At 47.2% G+C, this 22893-nt stretch overlaps 1 protein-coding gene across 3 annotated transcripts in view; it reads right to left on the bottom strand.

Annotated features, from left to right (window-relative positions):
- The window catches only part of LOC147897615 (uncharacterized), a 110487-nt gene that overhangs the window by 74607 nt on the left and 12987 nt on the right, over positions 1–22893 (bottom strand). For all 3 annotated transcript variants that reach the window (XM_087380237.1, XM_087380239.1, XM_087380238.1), the window contains exons 2-5: positions 11184–11374; positions 11040–11106; positions 9422–10949; positions 9250–9281 (exon numbers count right to left, since the gene is read on the bottom strand). In XM_087380237.1, the coding sequence (XP_087236363.1) occupies positions 9250–9281; positions 9422–10949; positions 11040–11106; positions 11184–11374 (1818 nt within the window). The remainder of the gene's footprint in view (positions 1–9249; positions 9282–9421; positions 10950–11039; positions 11107–11183; positions 11375–22893) is intronic.

Genomic DNA, 22893 nt, shown 5'->3' with positions numbered 1-22893 from the left:
TCAAGGTCATTGGTTCTGTTGGCGTAAGAGGCAACTAAGCCTATTGAGCTGTTACGGTAGAAATGATGTCCTCGGAACTGCCTGAGTCTGCCAGGATAAGGACCTTCTGACCACCGACCTGTCCATAAAACTGAAACATATTGAAAAACTGACGAGGCTCCCCCTTCTGCTGAGCTTCAAGCTCCTGGATGACTACTGAGGTTGTCCCTATAGTCTCTTGTTCATTCAAGCTCCTCAATGACTACTGAGGTTGTTGAAGCTATTGCCGAACCGGTAATGCGGGCAATCTTTCTTATTATGGCCCGGCACATGACGATGGAAGCATCGGTTCTCCTTGGCATAGAGTGCTCGTGTTGCGGTATCCAAGTACCCACCATAGCCATTGCTATCCTTCACCATCCAGCTCTTCTTCTGCTGCCCATTCCCACCATCACCTAGTGTGGAATCATGGGACTTCTTATTGTTGACCTACTTGGATCCTTGACCCTTGTGCATGAGCTCAAAATTCTGAGCAAGCTCATATGCACACTCATAATCCCGTGGCCTGAAAATTCTGACATACCACTAGATGTATGTATGCAACCCATGGAGAAATTCGCTCAGCTTCTGACTGTTCTTCAACTACAAGTATATAAACATCTAAGTGAACTTATTGGCATAATGATTCACCGTCTCCCTGGTGCAGCTTATAGAACTGACTTTGGAGCCTGTCCAGGTTCTGCGGTGGCAGGAACCGTGATCAAAGATCTTTCACGAATTCCGTCCAGTTGTAGAGAGGTGTCTCCTCGTCTACATCATAGTGGTTCTTCTACCACTTGAGCCACCAGGTGACCGCCTTGCCTATGAGGTGCATGGATGCTAGGATGCACCACTCGTTGTCCTTCGTAGAGGCATCACTGAAAAATAACTTTCGAACTGATTGAGCCATGAAGTCAACACTAAGGGTTCTTGCTTACCATTGTAGCGTGTGAAGTTGAGCTTCCCTAGAAAAGAAGGCTTGGCTAGAGGTGGAAGTCTCTCCTTTTCTCCCCCCTCTGGTCGAAGTAGAGAAATGAGAAGCTGCCTATCCCATTCTTCCTTCTCTTCTCGAGCAGTACGTTTGCAGAGCTCCTTGGCCTCCTGAGCCTCGCGGTCCCGGAGTTCCTTGGCTTCTCGAGCCTCTCGATCGCATTCGTCTTTTGCTTCCCGAGCCGCCCTTTTGGCTTCTCGAGCTTCCCGATCGCGTTCTTCTTTTGCTTCTCAAGCCTCCCGATCGCGTTCTTCTTTGGCCTCCCGAGCTAGCCTTTCACGCTCTCTGGCAGCCTGCTCACGATCTTCCCGCGTCTCTTGAAGCTGGGTCATGCAAATAAAGAGAGCCTCGGACTGTTGTTGCTGCATCTGCATCACAGCCTGCAACATGGTTGTCATGGCAGACATGGAAGTGTCTATAGGATTCTGTGGTGGGGGTGGTGGTGGCGGTTGAGGCACTAAACCCTCACCCCCCCCCCCCCCCGGGGCGCGGTGTTGGACTGCTCACTAGTGCTCATGGTATCCTTGCAGGATCTAGTCTGGACCAATAACCAATAGAGCTTCCCCTAAATTGACCCTTCCTATCTTAGGAAAGAAAACCGAAGCTCTGATACCAATGTAGCGGGAGATAGACTATCTTGACTCTCTCTCTTGCTCAATACTAACTACAACTGCAAGATGATGCACTCAATACACAAAGTGAGCTATGGATGTGAGTGAGAGAATCAGAGGAAGAGAATGTAGTGGACCTCCAAAGAGGAAATAGATACAACTGAATAATGAATGCCCAAGGGCCTGAATACAACTGTATGAAGGGGCTCAAACCCTCACTGCAAAACTGGAAGACTAGACTACCTAAAGGAGGTGAATCCTCACTAGATCCCTGAAGAGGCTAAGTCTACCCTGCTGGTTTGCCGCGGGGAGGCCTAACTCTGCTGCTCTGACGGCTTGAAGGGCTGAGGAGTGGATGAAGAGTGAGGGCCAAAGGCTGCCCTTTTATAGGCTGACAGGTCAGCCTGGCCAACTTGGTCAACGCCGGTCGTTGACCTGGTCGGCTGGTCGACACCGACCGTTGGCCAGGTCAGTCAAAAAGGTCAATCTTGACAACAACAACAAAAAAGTCAACTCTGCATTTTTTTACCTGTGATGACATGGCGTTGACTGCCCATATACTGTGTACTGATTGCTGATTGCGCAGGGCTGCCTGAATGGTTGTACGGACGCCTACATGGCCGTTGACTTGGGGCTACCTACGCTAGCGCTAGCTAGCATGGCCAAGGGCGTGTGGATGCTCGTGACAATGATGCTCCCCACTTTGGATTTTGATTCTACATTCAAGGATCCTAAACATATCCAAGGCTGAAATTCCAAAGATATAATAACTACAACAAAAAATAGAGCATTGTTTCTTCATGATTTTTCTTACTTGTGCAAAGACGAGAGAACCTAAAGAACTGGGATGTAATCACTCCATATTTAGCCATATCAGAAATCTTTGATCAATGTGAGGCATTCATATGATATTCAACATAGCATACTCAGGTTGTTGTCGTTTATTATAGATATCAACTTCTAAACATAAGGAAGATTCGGTAATGCTAAGATCCAAGAAACTACAATAGCTTCCATTAGCTGTACAATTAAGTTCACAAACCTCTTGAGGATAAATTCCTCCACCAAAAAAGTTTGGATCTTTGTACCTAAAATCTTTGTGAAGATCCCAAGGCTCTCCTCGGGCTGCTGCTGCTCCCCTCCTACGGTTCTGCCCGCTGCCTCCCTTCCCCACCCCTCTCCTCCCTCCCCTCAGCCCCCTCCCTACTTTCCCTCCTCAGCCTCCCTCAGCCCCCTTCCCGCCTCTCTATCCCTGCCCCTATCCCCGCCTCTACCCACGCCTATCCCCGGCCCTACCCCCAACTCTACCTTTGCCCCTACCCCCGCCTCATCCCCCTCTCTGAGCCCCTACCCCCGCCTACCCTCTCCTCTACTCCTGCCTCTACAGCCGCCTCCCTCAGCCACCTTCTCCTCTCCCCTACCCCTGCCTCCTTCAGCCCCTCTTCCGCCTCCCTACCCTCGCCCCTATCCTCACCCCTCCACGCCTCCTTCAGCCCCTCTCCTCATCTCCCTCAGCCTCCCTCCTCGCCTATATCAGCTCTTCTCCCTACCTCCCTTCCCCCGCCCCTCTCTAGGCTCTCTCCTCCTCTTCCCTTCTCCTCCCTCTCTTAGCCTCTCCCCCCCTCCTCTCTTTCTCCATCCTAGTCTCCCTCCCCTCAACCTTCTCCCTCTCCTTCCTAGCAGCATATTAGTCGGACGAGTTCAACTGTGTTCGTGTCGGCCTTTCCACCTCGATTGACGATGGCTCACAGCCGATCCTCGTCTGCTTCCACCAGCCGTGAAAACCATCACATTCTCAAAATACAAGTTGCAACAGCTCAAAAAGGATACAAAGCAGAAGAGCTCAAGATCGCTCTTTGCTCGCATACATGGGTCCCACCCTTCCAAGTTACAGGCCAGGGACTGGATGCTCGCCGCTTTACCTGTAGACCGAGCAGGGCAGCTCAAAGATGTTCGTCTGCTTGGTTGAGATTTCTTTCAGATTGTTTTTTATTCCCCGGATGCAGCAGGTACAGTGCTTCAAGCCAATCCTTTGGCACTGAGCTCCAGGAGGATTTTCTCGACACCTTTCTCGTTCTACCCCCCGTTGGGTGCCAGTCAGAGTTGCTGAGCCAGTCCCACCTCAGGAGGCTTCTCACGGCACCACGGACCCTCCCTTATAGGCAAGAGATATTCCTGTCCTATTTCCTTGTGCGGATGAGGTTGCTCCTGTCCCCTCAGATGCTCCTGTGACTCCATAATCAACAGTACTAAGGTGAGTTGCTACTCCTCCCCGACTGCTCCATCTACTGCTTCTCCCTAGCTCTCCCCTTCCTCTAACCTCCACCCTCAGCCCTTCCCCCTCTGTCAACCTCTCTCTCCGCCAGCTTGCTCCCCCTCGCCGGCCTGCTCCTCCCTCTCCCACCGCCAGCCTGCTCCCCCTCGCCGGCCTGCTCCTCCCTCCCCTGCTGGCCTTCTCCTCCCCACCAGCCAGCTCCTTGCTCCCCCGCAGGCCTTCTCCTCCCCTACGGCAACTCCTCACCCCCCCGCAGCACTTCTGCCCCCCCCCCAAGGGCCTCTTTTCCACCCCCCACGAGCTGTCTCCTCCTCCTCTCTACTCCTACCTCCTTGCCTAGCCCCTCCCCCCCTCCTCTCTATTCCTACCCCCTCCTAGCCTCTCTACTCTTACCCTCCATCCTAGCCTCTTCCCCCCTCCACCTCTCTACTCCTACCCCTAGTCCTATCCTCTCTCCCCCTTCATCCTCTCTCCCCTCAGCCTTCACCCTCTCCTCCTCTTTCTCTCTACTAGCAGCATTTTTAGTCAGACGGAGCTCAACAGTGTTCGAGTCGGCCTTCCCACCTCAGATGACGATGGCTCAGCCTTCAGCCAATCCTCGCACGCTTCCACCGGCCACAAAAACCATCATTTTCTCAAAAGACAAAAACCATCATTTTCTCAAAAGACGAGTTGCAGCAACTCAAAAAAGATACAAAGCAGGAGAGCTCGACATCGCTCTTTGCTCGCATCCATGGATCCCACCCTTCCAGGTTACAGGCCAAGGACTGGATGCTCGCCACTCTACCTAGAGACCTCGCAGGGCACTGTTCGTCTGCTTGGGCGAGGTTTCTTCCAGATTGTTTTTTACTCCTCGGAGGTAGCAGGTACAATGCTTCAGGCTAGCCCGTTAGCACTGAGCTCCAGGGGGATTTTTTTGACCCCTTTTTCATTGGAGTTTGATCCTGTCAAGAGGATAGCTAGACGACATCACTCTTCATCAAATTTCTCGACCTTCCTCAGGTGTACCATCGACTTTTACATTCCATTGGAGCTGCCTTTGGGGTGGTTACCGAGATCCCCCGTCTCTCTGAGATGCCCTCTTCAGCAGCGGAGACAGTCAGGTCCAATGGGATACCGCGTGTTAGGATCATTGTCTCTGACCCTAACATCTCGGATGACCACATTATGCTGCAGTGTCCAAACAGCTCCTTCTTCAGACAGAGAGTCGAGATTGGAGGGAGACAAGATCAGTGTAGGATTTGTAGGACCCTTGGACACTTTGCCAGAGATTGCCCAAGGAAAAGAAAGAAGAAAAGACCTAAAATATCCACATGTGCGCCTCATAGCTTCACCCAACCTGGACCTTCCTCACGACCAATTCCTACCGCTTCACGCGCTGCTAGACCTTCGACCTCACAACTAGGACCGTCAGCCTCTCGTCCTAGTACTTCTTCAACACAGCCAGGACCTTCAGCCTCTCGTCTTGGTACTTCTTTAGCGCGGACAGGACAACCAGCACGTCCTATTTTGATCGTCCCCCCTTGGGTGCCTGTCATAGTTGAGGAGCCAGTTCCACTTCAGGCTACCACTGATGGCGCCACAAACCCGTCTCTTCAAGCAAGAGACATTCCTGTCTTGGTTCCTTGTGTAGATGAGACTGCTCCTGCCCCTTCAAGTGTTCATGTGCAGGAGCGCTCACCTGAGGAGAACCTTTCAGCAAAAACCCATGCCTTACTTGAGAACAATGCCAAAGTCGTCGCCGAGGTCATGCAAATTTAGGCTGAGGTCATGCAGCATGCCGAGTTCTTACAGCACGTCCCTCTCTTGCACTTCTATCTACATCTGATAGAGGTAAGGGGGTTATTGGGTCCACTCCTCCTTCCGCAGCGCTCCTTCACACTACTGTGCCGCCAGAGGTACTTCAAAGGAACTCATTTTCTGTTCTGGTAGACTTGGCTGAGTTTGAGGCAGAGGAAGGGAAGGTGGTATTCACTCCCTAGAGAGAGCAGCTTGGGATGCCTTCCCTTTTCAGTACGGTGGCAGGGATGCTTGGCACGATGATGCTTTTCACACTCGGTCACATTCTCTCATGTTTTCTTGGTCGAACAGGAGATTGCAGATGCCTGTCCATACACGGATTGACAGATTTTATGTGGATGATTGGGCTCTTGACAGAGGTGATACTGTTAGTACTGCAGCTAAGGTGTCCACTTTGGATCATTTTCCAATGATTCTGATGGTTTCAGATCCTCATGTGAGGGGCCGCTCTGCCAATGTTAGGGTTCCAGATGCCTTTTATGCAGAGGAGGGCCTTACAGAGACAGTGTTGAGGACCTAAGTATCTCATATGCAATATGGGCAGCTTTCTCCGTCAAACTTAGCCGCAGCCTTATCTAATATTAGCGACTTTTATCTTTCAATTGCTCGTATCAGGAGGGGTGAGATCCTCAGGCGTGAGATAGGTCTCCGCCAGTAGTTGGCTGCCCTCCAGAGGAAGGAGCAGAAGAGTCCTACAGATGCTTGGATTCAGGCGCCCTTGCTGCAACAAGGGCCCAGCAGCAGTCACTTTTACATCAGAGAGCAAAGTATGCCTTTCATGCCAAAGATCATGTTGGACTCAGACGGGAGGTAGGGCCAACAAGCAGCTCTTCTCTACTCTTGGCCCCAGACATAGCAAGGAGAGTGTCTCACAACTAGTTGACTCGGGCGGATTTCTCAGACACATCCAGATGCTGTCTTGCAGGTTGCTACCGATTTCTATGCCTCCCTTCTTACAGCAGATCTTGACACTCAGGCCACACATGATGCTAGAGTAATTATTTGGCAGCACTTACCTGGGTTGGTGACAGGGGATATGACTGTCTCACTTGATGTACCCTTTACCAACGTAGAGTTCAAGCTTGCTATCTCTGTCCTTCACAAGGGCAAGTGTCCTGGTTCAGATGGACTGAATTCCTTATTTTTCATTACTTTTTGAGATCAGATTGGTACAAGGTGTATGGGACTCAGGTGAGATGCCAAACTCACTTACAGAGGGCCTCATTCATTTGATTCCGAAAGGGGGTTGTAGGAATTTAGTGTCTCAGTGGAGATCGATTACCTTGCTAGGTACCTTGTATAAAATCCTAGCTAAAGCTATCAGCCTTCGTCTGCACCTCTTTCTCCCAAATCTTATCCATGATATGCAAATAGGATTTGTGCATGGCAGGAGCATCTTTGACAACATCTTCTCATTTTGGGAGGCTTCGAATTGGGCCATGCATAATGGCCACAGGCTGGCCATTCTACTCTTGGACTTTGAGAAAGCTTATGAGAAGGTAGACTGGGGCTTTCTGGAGGGCACACTTACTCGCTTTGGTTTCTCAGATGCATGGATCAGAGGGGTGTCAGCCCTCTACGGATCAGCCCACAGCCAGGTTCTTATTGGTGAAGTCAGGGGGGACAGTAGGTTTGAGATTACCTGATCAGTCCGCCAAGGATGCCCCTTAGTCCCCTTTCTGTTCCTATTTGTGGCTAAAGCTATGAGCTATTACATTAGAGCTCAAGCTGGTATTGTAAGGCTCAGGCTTCCTTTGAGGCAAGAGGATGAGCTCTTAGATAGTGAGTTGGCAAATGATAAGGCTGTTTTTTTGGATGCCACTCCACAGACACTGACTTCATTCAGGACGCGTTAGGTTTGTTTTGCATTGCGGCAAGTGCACACATTAATTGGAACAAATCCAATGGCTTTTGGATCAATGATGAGGACACTCCAGACTAGGGGAATGACATAGGGTTCACTTGGATTCAGAGGGGAACTTCTGTCACATATCTGTCAGGTTGGGAGGGGCATCTCTGGCACAGCAGTTTGCTCCCATGTTGGAGAGTATCACGAGGAAACTCATCTTTTGGAATTCTGCCAGACTTGACCTTGCATCCACAGTTGTGGTTGTGAACCAGGTATTATTGGCCACTGCCTGGTTCATTTGCTCATGTCGGTGCAGATCTAGAGGTTATATCGCTTAGCTCATGAGACCTATCAGGAACTTCCTATGGAGCGGTTTAGATGGTACCTCAGATGTTGTAACCAAGGTGGCTTGGGAGACCCTCATTCTCCCCACAGGAGGAGGTGTCAATATTATTGACCCGAACTTGCAGTGTATAGCCTTGCTCTGCAAGTTCGTACATGGATTGATGCCTAGATAAGAGCCCTAGAAAGATTTTTCTCACACAGCATTCATTCTTGTATCCCATCTCATGGGGGAGATTGGATGGACAGCATCAGATGGATCTTTACTTCAGCCCATCTCAAATCTCCCCCTTCCCCTCTCATGGCTGCTATTCTGAAAGCTTGGGGCTGCTACAGAAACACTCTTCGCAGAAATTCACATGCAGCCAATCATGTGGAATGACTCGATCTTGGATGACCATGGCAAGCCACTTGGAGTGTCACATTATATGCAATGGTCTAGATGGGAGAGGGGACCTGCTTCTACAGTAGGCGCCTTGCAGGCCTTTATGAGACTTCCAGAGGATCAGAGACTTATAGCAGTTGGCCACCTCAGAGGGAGTGTAGTCAGGATACAAAGGATACAAGAAGCCACCTTCATTCTACACCAAACTTGTTGTACATATGCGTGGTTATGTTGCTATGATTTAATATATGTTTTGGAAGTTGTATAGAAGTTTAAAAATGGGCTCAAGTTTGTATAGAGATATTTCAAGGAGGGGCAGGGATGCCTGCAATTTAGGTTTATTAGCATTGAAGCATTGAATATGTTTGAGGAAATAAAATTCCGAGTTTATAAAATGAAGACCGATCACAGGATGTACACAAAATAGATCTGAAGAAATTCAAAGCAGATGATATCTCTCTCCTCACTCATATTTGAGCAAACATAGACAAGGTAGCTTCAAACCCAAGTTCGAATGTTAACAAGAGACTTTGCAAAAAACTCTCACTTTAGAAAGTTTTCAGTAACGACAGCTATGAGTTTTTGGTGAACAAGGCATGGTGCATGAAGCTTGAGATAGATCAGAAGTCTAGCTTTGAGATCAGTTACACCTAGTATTGGAGATACATCACTCCCAAAAAATTGTTTTGTGCTGAATTTTTCCATATTGTGACAAGAAAAGGGGAGACTCAAAACTGGTGAGCCAGTTGTTCAGCTCTGTGTTAGACTTTAGTTTCAGCTTCCAATCTAGGCCCGCCAATTGAAAGTGGGACCACGTGAATTGCCAGTTGAGTCAATGATTTATTATTATTGTTTGCAAGATGTAAAAAAAGCTCCAAATGCTGGGAGCTCAGAAGAAAAAGCAATGTCGTAAACCGACCAAGAATAGCAGTAAAGAAAAAAGGGTAGTATTACAAGAAAAGAATTAAAGAGACATACCACTATCTCCCGCCCTGACCCAGTCCCAGATTCTGCAATAAGAGTCTTCAATTACTTACATAGGAATTCAGGCATAAAAACAAAGAAACAAACATATAGTGTAGCTATGCTGGTAGAATGATGCTGAATGAAAATAAAAGCATCTCCTGTCATGCGTGTAAAAAACTTCAACCTGGTGTGGGTGCCTTCCCATCTGCAACCTGTTGTGGCCTCCGAACAGTCTTCTTTTTCAAAGTGTTCTCCAAAGCCCTTCTCTGCTCATTGATCTCTTTCTTTTCTGCAGCTTGCTTTGTATATAAATCTTCTTTCACCTCTGCAGTTGCTATGCTCCACACGTCCACAGGCGTAGGCAGTTGTAAATGTACATCATCGTCTTCCTGACCTTGGCCTAGATTTCTTGGAGGTAAACCTTGCAGAGCCACCTCAATCCTCCGTATCATCCACTCTGGAGTTTCTCGTCTGGGCCCATTACCTAGCAAATCCCATTTCCTAGAGTCATTCCCTAGCAACGTTTCCATCCGACCACCAGTCAATCTACCTTCAATTCCCCCACTTACTTCAATGGCATCACCACCTTCATCTCTGGATTTGCGTAATAACTCCTCGACTGCTAAGGCTCGTTCCTTCCAGGCCTTTGCCAACGTTTCAGCTGCAGCTAGAGACTTCTCCAATGCCTGGTATCTTCGTGTATATGCTTGCTCCTGGGACTTCTCTGCTTTGTGTACTGTGTTTAGGGCAGCTTGTAGGGCTTCTAAATCAGCTTTAAAAGCAGCTCTAGCAGCCTCCAGTCGGGCTGCACCAGCAGCCTTGAGGGCCTCTAGGGCTTTTCTTGCACTCTCCTCATGTTCTTGTGCACTTTTATCTGCTGCTTCTTGAACACGTATCAGTGTCTTGTCAGCTACAGTGGCACGAGATTCAGCAGCTTCAGCTCGTGCCAAAACAGCCTTTACTTCTGCAGTCAGCCGGCTTATTTCAGCATTAGCTGCCTGCAGTTGTCGTTGTAAGCTGGAAACTGCTCGCTGCAAGCCCAAAGCTGAAGCTTCTTTCAGAACCATATCATCCAAAATCTGCACCCTCTGAAAGAGAGCAATTTCTGACTTCTGTGCCTTATCTTTAGCTGCCTCCAACGCTGCAAATGATTCTTCAATGGCATCCCTTGTCTCTCTGATCATTGCATTTGCAGTATCAAGAGCAGCAGTTTTGATCCTTTCTTCCACAGTGGCAGCAGCTTCTGCAGCAGAAGTTTTAGCAGCAGCTATCTTCAATTGTGCTTCTTCAGCCAGATGAGCAGTGGTCTCTTTAACAATCGAATCAGCAACCTTTTCAACACTGAGGGCTAGTTCTATTGCATCCTGCTTAGCAAGCACTAATTTTGATTCCACAGCAAGCTTCTTCTCAATGATAGTCTGCAGCTCCGTATTGAAGGATGCCTTTGCAGCTTGGATCTCTTGCATAGCCGATTCTGTAGCTTCAGCCAGGCTAGCAGCATACTCTTGCTGTCTTGCTTCTGCTTGTGCTAAAGCTTTCAGTGCTTCAGCCTTTTCACTCTCTGCCACAGCTGTCCTAGCCTGTGCTGCCATCAAAGCTGCTCTCAATTCTTCTATATCATTGAAATCAACATCTAGTGCACCTCGACCTTCCAAGGTCAGAGATGCTTCCTTACCAGCGAGTTCTGCTTCTGGAACAGTCTGATCCCCTTCCTAATGAGACACTAAGGTAAGAATATATAGTGTATAAAGTCGTCTCTGCATTTTCAAATCACTGATTAAAATATATTAAGGCAGTCATACCTTTACTGCAGCAGCTGTAAAGAGACCACAATATCGACTTCCCCTTGATACACCCCATTCCAAATGCCTGCCAAAAAAAACAAGCACACTTGAGCATTTACTTTTATACATTCTTAGATTAAAAAGCTTCGGAATGCAGATCACCTTTTTCCTTTAGTCACGCTGTCCGCATGCAGAGGTAAGGCAGCATACGATCTGGAGCTTGAAATGGGAACGCAGCAATTCAGGAAGCCACCAGATGGATTGTAGAACTGGATCATGAAGTCTGATCTATTTGTTGAAAAGGTATAGAACTGCCCTGAAACAGTAAGCTGCTGTCTTCCAACCATAAAATCCTGCAAAAGGAAAAAGAAATTTCTGATGCAAAACTAGCACTCCATACAAAAATCCTCCATACGAGTGTCTTAAACAGGGGGAGGTTATTCAATGTTGGACCCTATCCATTGCAAGTTTACTTGCAAAAATGTCTTTCCTCAAAAATTGTGGGCTTAGAGGTGAAGTTAGCTTGTGGGGGTAGGAAGAAGGGAAATGGGAAAGCAAACTAGGGAGAAACAGTGGAGGCAAACAGGGATGAGATAGGCTGAGAGAAGAGGGGATGGAAATGCAAAGAGGGAGGGGAGAGAAGCTGGAGGGGAGGATTGGTAGCTTAGAGTGAGAGCAGGGCAGATGAAACTAGCCTAGAGTAAACAGTTAGCTTGGAGTAAGAGCAGGGATGACAAAAGTGGTTGTTGATGCTTCGGTTCACTCACCCGTGACTAACTTCAGAAAGGTACGCGGTGTTAACCTGACCCCATGCAGTGCTCGGTGAAGATGCTCTCTCTTGCAATCCTAAGTATAACGTGCTTGGGTGATAGAACAGATGACAACATTAACACTCGGAGTTCGGGGTTAGCTGTCTACAGGAGAACCATATGGTGATGAAAGAATACCAAGTTAAACACACTTAAAGAGAATACTGAGTGCAATTCACTATCAAAGACAAGCATATAGACCAACTTAATCAACTTGTATTGATTTTCTTACGACCAAGCCGCCTCGGCTTGCAATGAATGCTCAGTAGCTTCCTATCCTCACAAGCTCAAGTGAGAGGAAGATAACTCGGCACACTGCTCTCTTGTTCTCTTCTCTACTCCCTGTTACAACCGCATCACACCTACCTAAGCAAAACTGCCTTCTAAGAGTAGTTGCGCTCGGTGCATCATGCCGCTACTGTTGATTGATGGATATGCCACAATCTTTTGCACCTCTGCTGCAAAACGGTGCTCGGTCCAAGGGACTCCACTGCTTCCGAGTAAGTCAGCACTCGATGGCTGCACTTCAACCCCGCTATGTTAGCCGAAACCAAGGGCTAACAGTCCCCAGTAGATTAGGAGGGAATTTGAGCCTCATCAAAACCTCCACATGGCAAACCTCCATGTTAGCCTGACCTGAGGGCTAACATCTCGCCTCAGCTACCCTTAGCTGTGTCCTCATAGACTAGCAGGAACCAGCCGATGCTTGAATGTTGAGGCTCCTAGGTTAAAACCACGCGGGCGCCGCGAATGATGGCATCTTCATCGGAGTGGTGGATTGGGGCAACCTGGCTGACTGGAAGGGCCAACTTCACCTGTTGAGGCTCGGGGAGGAGAGGTTGGATGCTCGGCTTCAAACCTCCGTTGTCCCCGGGGAGGCCACGGATAAAACGAGTTGATGTCAACGGCGGATTGCCCGGGGTTGGTGAGCCAATCAATTGTCCACACTTCAGCCACTGAATCTTCATGTGGCTCAGTGATGCCCAATGGCGTCTCAAAATTTGCAGTATATCGTTGGACCGGGGTCACCCTCTCTTGCCACTTAGTGAGAGGATCTTTACATAAGTCACGAACATTATTCCGCATTGCCACTACTTCTGTAACATGGCTACTAATGAGCTTCTCGAGCTCCCACAAAATTTTGAAGTAATAGGAAGGGAGCTCGGGCATTGTAGGCTTGGGTAATTGACGGATCCAATCAGCAATCAACCAGCACTCTGCCTTGAAAATGGTGTGCTGCATAAGGCATGCTCTTCGTCAAAACAGTTAAGGCTTTTATGGCCTCATCGTGAACTGATGTAACAGGCTGCACTGGCCCGAATACACCCTGATGCATCGATTGTGGGGGAGCAGCCAAATCAACTTCCTCCATCTGCCGCCAGACCCGATATCAAACATGTATCTCCTCCCAACCTAGAACTTGGTGCAAAACTTCGGGAACTGGGACAGCCTTAGGGAGATCTTGCCTCGACAAAATTGGTTCAGCATCCAAAACCTGCTCGGTCTGAATTCCCCCATCGCATGTGTTTGGCAAAATTTTGACTTGCACTGTGGCATCTTCAAAATTGCAGCAAGTCTCTATAGCCATGCTTCTGCACTCTGCTCGGCTTGCTGGATTGAGCAGTAATAGAGCCTGGGCCATTATTCCCTCGATTGCCTTAGTCTCTGGCATACCTCCAACTTCAACCGACTTTCGTTCCGAGGTACCCACCTGGTTGTTTAGCTGTGACAGCTCACACACACCAGCCCGACCATCTGAACCGTCCTGGTCTCGTGGCTGTGTTTGGGGCAGCTTTGTTGGTATGTTCATCCGGAGCTTGGAGGAGACGGATGAGTGATCGGAATTGGGCGTACTGCTCCAACTGCTTCTCGAGCCGCGCATTCTCCTCCTTTATATCTTCATTGTCGGCAGCAACTTCATGTGGCCAGGCGTTCTCCTTCTCGAGCATCTATATTTTTGCTTGGGCTACCTGGTATTGCTTTGGGTTGACCCTTTGTTGCGGATTCTTCACTGCATGCTGCAACTGAATGTTTTTTCCCGCAATAGCCAGGAGCTCACTCTGGGCCTTGGCAACGATCGTTTTAAGCATGTCGATCTTGCATTCGAGATTGCCAAAGTCCGTTTGCAGCTCGGTATGCATTTGGCTCAGCTGGGAGTGGCTTTGGAGTAGCTCGTCATATACTGCCCTCCTGTTGTCCACTTGCTCTTGGAGAATCCAGCATTCCGCTATTAAATCTACCTCGGCCCGTCTCAAGCTAGCTGTCGGCTTTGGGAAGAATTGAGTCATCTCCTCCCGATACAGGGTTTGCAAAAAAAGATTGTGTTCCACTACCTAGGGAGGGAGCCACTGGTTGGCTAAGAAATCAAGGGCATGTGCCACATGCACCATATTCTCCCTTAAGACTTGCCACTGAGACTTGGTGGCAGCCCGATCCTGATGATTATTCTTAGTTAGCAACGGATCAAGGGAAAAGGGCTCTACTCCGTAGAGAAGAGGGAGGCAAAGGCAAGGCCATGGTGGTGGCCCCAGTGCTTGTACCACCATTTTGGTGCTCGGGTTGCCACTCGACAAGTGTCTGTGAGGGCTACTCGGTGTTTTCTTTGTCCGCTCCCTCGACAGCTTTGTCCCTTTGTTCCTTGTGCGCAACCTCCTCTTCCCTCTGCTCCTTGGGAGTTAGACTACCTTCTGCCCCTTTGGCAAACTCTTGCGCCACTTGTCCCTCGAAGGTGCCCTTCATGTAGTTTCCCTCCGTATTTTCTTGCCCTAGCTCCTCAGAGGTGCCCTTGTCGCTATTCCCTGTTAGAAGTATTGCCATATTCTAGGCAGTGACCAATGTAATGTAATAACTGGGTTAGGGACACTTTTCCCTCTTTAGAGGTTTTTCCCCCTAGCCACAGTTAGTGGTTAGGATAAGGTTTTGTCACTTAGACAAAACCTTCTCTCCTTTGTAAGTTGTACACTCTCACTCTATTTAACTTAACGGTTTACTCCAGCTCTCTTGCTTCTTACATTTCCTTCATTTGGTATCAGAGCAAGGTTAGCTCCTGCATCCCGCACCTGCTCTAGGACCAGCTCCCATTGGCCTCGCCATCAGCCCAGATACCCTCTTCGTCGAGCTCAACTTCAGCTTTGCCATCCACCTTACGGAATCCATACGGTCCGTACACTGTACGGACTGGTTGCCTGCTCGTCTATACACTGCCTTGTACGGTCGTCGTACTACCATATGGCCATCCAGCACATAGTTGGAGCACATGACAGCATCCAACCAAAACTTATTTGGCAAAGACTTTCCTTTGAGCATGCACCTGCCCATTTCCATCTCTGACCAATTTTTCCTCTTTGCCAGCCCGTTCTGCTGTGGAGTATAAGGCACTGTACATTAATGAATAATACCCCGAGCTGCCAAAAAATCAAAGAATTCATGGGACATGTACTCTGCCCCCCTGTTAGTGCGTAGAGTAAGGAGCTTGTTCCCTGATTCATTTTCAGCCATGCCAAGCCAATGTATGAAACATGTGAACACATCAGATTTGGCCTTCATGCCATATATCCAAGCAAATCGGGTGTAGTCATCCACAAAGTAGAAAAGTAAAGGAAGCCCCCAAGAGATGTCCGCATTGGCCCGCACACATCACTATGCACAAGGTGAAGCTTCCTGGATGCACCAACTGTCCCATCCTTTGGAAATGAGAAACGGTGCATTTTGCCCAACAAGCATCCCTCACAAACATGTTTAGCCAGTGCATGCATGAGTGGGAGAGCAACCACCATGTTTTGTGAATGCATTTTAACCAAGCTTCTGTAGTTGAGGTGACCCAACCTCACATGCCATAAGTGGGAATCTGAAATTACAGATTAGGCCACCAAACTCTTGCTGCTTTTTCTTTTCAAAAGCGATGCGCTTGCGACATTCAGAAATGTCATGTCTTGGCTACCGGCAATAATTACAACGTTTGTTGTTTTTCTTCTTTGCATAAAACAAGGCAGAATTACATGAGTGTCCAGAAGTAGATGAGCCTCCAGAACTCTTGGGTTTGCTGTAATTTCGCCCGTTCTTTTCCTTATTTTTGTGATTAGCGACAAAACCCTAATTTGCAATTTGAGAAGCAACACGATTTTTGCGACTCTGCTCTTCCTGCAGGAGAAGGGAAACAAGCTGGTCGAAAGTATAAGTGTTGGGATTGCCCATGGCAACCAACCTCAATGTAGTAGCAAACCCCTAGTAGGACTCAGGAAGTCCATTGAGTGTCGTGGACACTACCTGAGCATCTGAAATAATTTCATCCACATTGGTGAGCTGCTCTTGAAAATCCTTGATTTTTGTGATGTATGCATCCATGCTGTCCCCCTTTTCCATTTTGACATTCTCCAATTGCATGCATAAGAAAGCAACACGTGGTTCATTGCGAACCTAGTAAAGGTGAGCCAAGATGTCCCACACAGCCTTTGATGTGTTGCAAGACCGAATGTGAGGAATGATATGTCTCGACTGAAAAAGCAATGATAGAATGTGCTTGGGCATCTCTACCATCCCATCTGGCTTGTTCCGGTGTAGGAGGTGTGGCTTGAGTAGTAGTAGATCCAAAGGTGGCTGTAACAACTGCACTAATGGTGGCAGTAGATCTAGAAGTGGAAGTAGCAGAAGTGGATGCCACAGAGGAAGGTCGAAGATCTGATCCTGAGACAATACCCCAAAAAATTTTGGCAACCAGCAAATGTTTCACCATGTATGACCATATGGGATAATTGGGTCCATCGAGCTTGTCCTCAGCTGTGAACATACCCATCCAATCATTGCTTCCCATGGCAAAAATAAATCCCTGAAGAAAATATGTGCGCTCAAGAGTAGCCTAAAGGTTTTTACTGCAAAATCAGCTGGCTGTCCCAAAAAAACAGCAAATGTCAAGCAGCAACAAACCAAAAATTGACTGCTCAAACAATGAGCTAAATGCACGTGCTGTCCCCAAATATATGACCTGCAAAACAATATCTGTCCGGTCAAAGGACCCCCCTGCCAAAGATAGCTGTCTTGCAAAAATATCAGCCCAATACAAGGGGCAAATGTCTGCAAATGTATCCAATGATCAATTGAGCTGTAAATGTCCCAGATGGAGGCAGCATGCATCAAATCTAACAAGACAACAAGCCCAAATCAAGAAGCGAACGCATAATATACCCAAATTGAGGTGAATAAAGCAAATGTCATTGCAATAGACAGCAAATCTGGCAAAAGCCCCAAAATCTGAGAGGGCAAATATGCCAAAAAGAGGGCAAATTGGAAAAAGCCCCAAATTGTGCTCCAATTTGCAAATGTGATTCAATGTGTTGCAATTCCAAGACAAAGTCAATGTTCCTGCATGTCAATGTCTACCAAATGCCCAAAATTGGCTGTACCAAGCCAATGTCACTGCAAATTTCAACAAAATTGACAAAACCCCCAATTTCTAGAAGGGCAAAACTGTCAAATTTGGGGCAAATGACCAAAAGCGCCAAATTTTGCGGAAATAAAGCAAATGTGACAAAATAACGTGCCAATCTAAAAATATCCCACAATCTGTCAGCAGTAGATCCAAAATCCCCAGTGTCGGAGTGGAAATGAAGTCAAAATAGGGCAAATACTGCAAAAGCCCCAAAATGTGACCAAAAGGAGCAAATGTCACTGCAAAATCTGCAAATGTGACACAAAGGCCCCAATCTCTAGAGCAAAATCACCTCAATGTCTCTGCAATGTGTGCAAACGTGACATAAATGAGGGTGAAAAGTTTCAAATCCAACTGTACCACTGGTGCTAGAGCAGGTTGGAGGAGGAAGGCCTGAATGATTGAAAGGAGTCCAATTCTAAGCAAAAAACCTCCAAAAACTATTCAAAAATGCTCGAAATCAACTTCAAACAAGTCATACGAATTCCTGGCAGCATTGCGCACCTCTCCGTACAGGTCCGTACAGGTCCGTACAGACAAAAGTTTTCCCAGTTGAAATGGTGCGGGACAGGGTCTTGTCGGACCTCAAAAAGTCAAAGAATAGTCGTTAGACTATTTTTCTACTGAGTTTCCAAAACCAAATGTGAAGAACCGGATTGTCTCTTGTCATGACATTGTCGACATCATTCTCTTCGTTCACGATGTTGGTCTTCACATTCATTTTGATGTTCCACAGAAAAAATGGCCATCTGCTCGAAATCCAAGCTCTCCGTGGATAAATGCTCATACTCCACTTGCCCTAACAAACCTTTACCTACCAATCTTCTGGGACGCCTCAGCCAAATATCAGATCTACTTACAACCAATCCGCCTCGGCAATGAACACTCAAGAGCTTCCTATACTAGCAAGCTCAGGTGAGAGAAAGAGAACTCGGCACACTGCTCTCTTGTTTTCTTCTCTACTCCCTGTTACAACTGCATCACACCTAGCTAAGCAAAACCGCCTTCTAATAGTAGTAGCGCTCGGTGCGTAATGCCGCTACTGTTGATTGGTGAATCTACCACAATCTTCTGCACCTCTGTTGCAAAACAGTGCTCGGTCCAGTGCGCTCCACTGCTTCCGAGTAAGTCGGCACCGGTGACTACACTTCAACCCCGTGGTGTTAGCTTGATCTGAGGGCAAGAAATCGCTAGCACATTAAGAATGGTAGGAGGGAATCTAAGCCTCGTCAAAACCTTCATATGGCAAACCTCCATGTTAGCCTGACCCGAGAGCTAATAGTGGCATAGACCAAACAGTATGGCAATTTTGTAGGTCCTGTTAAGTAGCCCTGCTTGCGTGTTTGCATGTAGATAGTGGTGGGAGCGGGTTTGAGAAAATTGGGAGCATGCAGTGGGGGGGAATTGGGCAGCATAGTGGGAGCATTGAAGAAACAGAACATTGACTTGACATCTGGTAGAGACCAAGGGCTCTATGGTATATAACATTGAAACGAATGTTTGGTCTTTAATTACACACGAAAATAACTTCTACAAAGAGAGAAAACTGACACAAGATGAGTAGGTACCCCAATCGGTGATGAAGGCAGGGTTATGTTGATCTCCTTTGACAATGGAATTATGAGAGTTTATGCACTAAATTCATTGCATATGGAATTAACATCCTAGCCTCAATCCTAGCAAAGCAATTTAATGAAGCTGTTTGCCTTGGCTTCCTGCGCACCTGGACCCTTAACTCAGATAAAAGCACTACATCGTCTGCATACATCAAGATTTGAATCAGAGTACCAACGAGAGAGCACCACTGAGCGTTTGCATAAAGGTCTCGAGCTCATCTATATAGAGGCCAAACAGGGTGGGTGAATGAGGACACCCTTGTTTGACCCCAATAGTAACCAGACTCTGTCTTAACTCTTCTGGAGACTCGTACGTAATGTGCCACGACAGCCCAAATGATCCACCTATCATAGCCCAGATTAAGGCAAGCCCTCAATACCGTATCAAAGGCTTTGCCAAAATTCACAAAGCAACAATAAACCTTTTGCTTCCGTGCCCTGGCCTCCTCGATGATACATCTGTGTGAGTATGTTGTCCATGGTCCCGTGGTCAGGGCAAAATCCAGCCTGCCTCTGCTCTGAGCTCCTACATCCCTGCAAAGCGGTTGACCTCGGTATCAAGTATTGATGCATAGATCTTGGACATGACATGTCCAATCATGATAGTCTTGTAATTCCTCACGCCCATGCGATCTCCTCCCTTGTGAATAGCGGCCTTCAGAAACATTACAGTCCTTTTGTGAGTAAAACGATTTGAAGGTCAACCTTGGCAAAACTAAGGTTATGATCTTTAGTACCTCCCGAGCAGCCATGCATAGATAGTAGTTTGTTGGAGGCAACATCTCCTAATGTCACCGTAGAGAGAGAGGGACTTGCTTGTGGTGTGCCCGCCCAGTGAGTGAGGCTAGTATAGGCAAAGAGATGGCTTTTGTTGTGGGTACGCCCGCCCCCGTGAGGGTAGATCTACTTGTGTTGGCAGGTGCCTTTGGGGCAGGCGATTAGGCCCCAACAGCCCCTCGTATAGGGTGTTGGGTCGGCCCTATCACCTGGCCTGGTCGGCCATTAGGCGGGGGGGGCAGCCCCCTTATAGAGCTGCGTAGCAGCCTCTATGTAGAGGAGGGACAGGTCGGCCCTAGAAATATCATGTGCACGAATTGGTATCTGACGTATATTGGGTACACAAGACTAGCTCACGTAGCCTTGGGAGGCTTAGGGGTAGGCAGGCTTGATTCTCGGGTTGAGTGGCAAGGGTACGAACCAGTTAGAGGTCTTTGCTATTTTTGGCGCATTGGGCCCGAGTCTATATAAGGGGCCCACAAGTTCAGTTCTCAGGGAGCCGATGGGAGCCAGTCTCGTTCCCAGGTGCTAGGTCTGATCCTGGATTGAGCCGCGGACGCGCGCCTGCATCATAGCGTAGCCCAAGGCCCAACAACAAAACCCAAGCTTCACGGCACCACTTGGTGGTATGGGGCACTAGGTTGGTTAGGATCTGGTTAGGAGTTCGTGCTAGTAGCTCAGCTCGTGGCTTGGAGGAGACATGGAAGTTCTTCCAGTCTACCACTAGTATCGAGGAGTCGAAGTCTATGGACAATGCCTCCAAGAAGAACTCGACTCAGACAAAGAATGGTGGTGCCCGTTTCCTCTGCACATTGAAGTTAAAGAAAGAAGGACGTTGCTTCATATGCGAGGAGCGGGGCGACACTAGGAATGATTGTCCTAAGCGCAAGAACCAAATGCAAGCGCCGGGACTGAAGCTCCATGCAGGTCAAGGTACCAAAGCTAAGGGAGCTAATCAAGTTTCAATGACATGTATTTCTGTAAATGTCATTACCTGCCCACTTTTTGTAGTTGCACTTTTAATAATTTGTTATTGGGTTCCCATGATCTTTTTCGAGTTTATGGAGAAGTAAGGGACCAAAGAGTTCACATTCTCTTTGACCCGGACAGCTTTCACGATTTTGTTAATTACAAACTTGAGTAGAGGATGGGGCTGTCCACGATACCTAGCGATCACACCTGCGAGGTGCAGCTTCCAGTTGGGAAGCAGTTTTGGGATCGCAAGATTGAAGCACTTTCTATCCGGATTCAAGACTACACAGCTGCTCTTACATGCTATGTCATGCACTTGGAACATGTGGACTTGTTAATCGGAATAGAGTGGTTTAAAACCCACGATATTCGGATTGGATGAAAAGAGCATACACTTTCTTTTATAAGAACACCCAATTTTGTATTCAGTGTCATAATATTCCCTCTTCTCAAGAACCTGTTGTAACTGCGATCACCTTCGGAATATAATAAACACTTCTCATTATGATGTGTATCAGTGTGTTTTGCTTTCTTCATTTGTTGTCTCTGTTAATAATAAAAATAATTTAAGCGTGTTTGATCACCGTGAATTCAGAAAGTTATTGGATGATTTCATGGATATATTCCCTGCTCAATTGCCAGAAAGTTTACCTCCAAAATGGGCAGTCAATCATCACATAGATTTAGTACCTAGGGCTCAACCTATTAGTATTCCAACTTATAGGATGAGCCAGCTTGAGGAGGATGAGTTAGCTTCACATCTACAAGATTATCTCAATATGGGCTATATACACCCAAGTAAATCACCTTGGGGAGCACCTGTCCTCTTAAGAAAGAAGAAAGATAATTCATGGAGAATGTGTATAGATTTTAAACGATTGAATAAAGTGACAATTAAGAATTGATACCCTCTTCCTCGTTCCGATTATTTGATATACCGTTTGGCCGGAGCAAAGTATTTCACTAAGATTGATTTGTGTACGAGTTATCACCAAATCCATATCTATGCTAAACACATAGATAGAACCGCATTCCGAACTAGGTATGGCCACTACGAGTTTCTCGTATCACCTTCTGGTTTGACCAATGCTCCTGCTACCTTCCAGCAAATGATGAATGATTTGTTCCAAGATTTTTTGGGCAAAATTCGTTGTCGTGTTCTTAGATGACATCTTGGTATATAGCCGAATACTAGAGGATCACATTGGACACCTCCGGATTGTCTTAGTTATACTAAGACAGCATAAGCTCTATGTGTTGAAGAAGTGAAAGAAAAGCATGAAGCTGAACACAAAACAAGCGAATGCTCTTAGAATGAAGAAGGGTGAGGTCCATATGTAGGCACCTCTACAAGAGCCACCAAGCTCCACAATCATCTCCTCAATCAGCTCCTAGAATCTCTCAATCATCCTATGTGGCATCTACCACCACCTAACAATGCTTATAGGCACCTAACTGTGCCTCTAGCACACACACATAGAACCCAAGGTGTGCCTGGGGCATACACCTTGAGATATCCCATCAAACTCCCCCTCAAGGGAATGCCTCAGGCTATGTCAAGGATACATCTAGTCACATATTGTCTCAAGCCATCTCATGGTGGTCAAGGATAAATCTATGGCTAGGATCTCATGCTTGCAAGGGTTCCCAAGGGTGTGAAGTCAAACAAAGGGATACATAAGACCCTCCAATGGTTATCTCCCCTGCATGTACATGCACACAATGTCTGCAGGAGGTACCATGAAGCAAAACACATACACATGGCCTACATCATATGGTGACCAGAGGTGTTTACAAAGAACACAATAGTTTATTCCATTCATTTTGGAGGACTATCCAGGCAGAGTACCTTGACTCAACATAAAAGAGAGATCTAGAGCATATGTGGAGTTGGTTCAAAAAGCATAATCATCATAGGAGGCCTCATCTTGTGGAGGCACATCAACTGAAAGTAAATTGGCAGTTTCTGATTTTGTAGTTGCTTCCTTTTTTACTTTAAAAAACTTTTCATGGTGACTGTTTTTGCCACAATATTTGTAAGGATTGATCTTGAAGCAATCTTTTGAGAGGTGATTAGTCTTCCCACAATGTTTGCAAGATTGAAACTTGCCCATTTGAGTTTTTATGGCATAGGCTGTGTCATTGCCTCTCCAGAGTTCCTTGTGCCTTTCTTCTTCTTGAAGGGCAGTAATAAGACCTTCAAGAGTAGGATTAGAAAGATTTTTCAATGTGGTAACAACATGATCATAATCTTCAGGCATACTTTTAAGCAA

The sequence above is a fragment of the Dipteris shenzhenensis genome, chromosome 10 (genome assembly GCF_047967505.1).
Source record: "Dipteris shenzhenensis isolate YYH24624 ecotype China chromosome 10, Dip_SZ_1.0, whole genome shotgun sequence".
NCBI classification, from domain to species: Eukaryota; Viridiplantae; Streptophyta; class Polypodiopsida; order Gleicheniales; family Dipteridaceae; genus Dipteris; species Dipteris shenzhenensis.
This window is presented reverse-complemented; position numbering and strand designations above follow the sequence as displayed.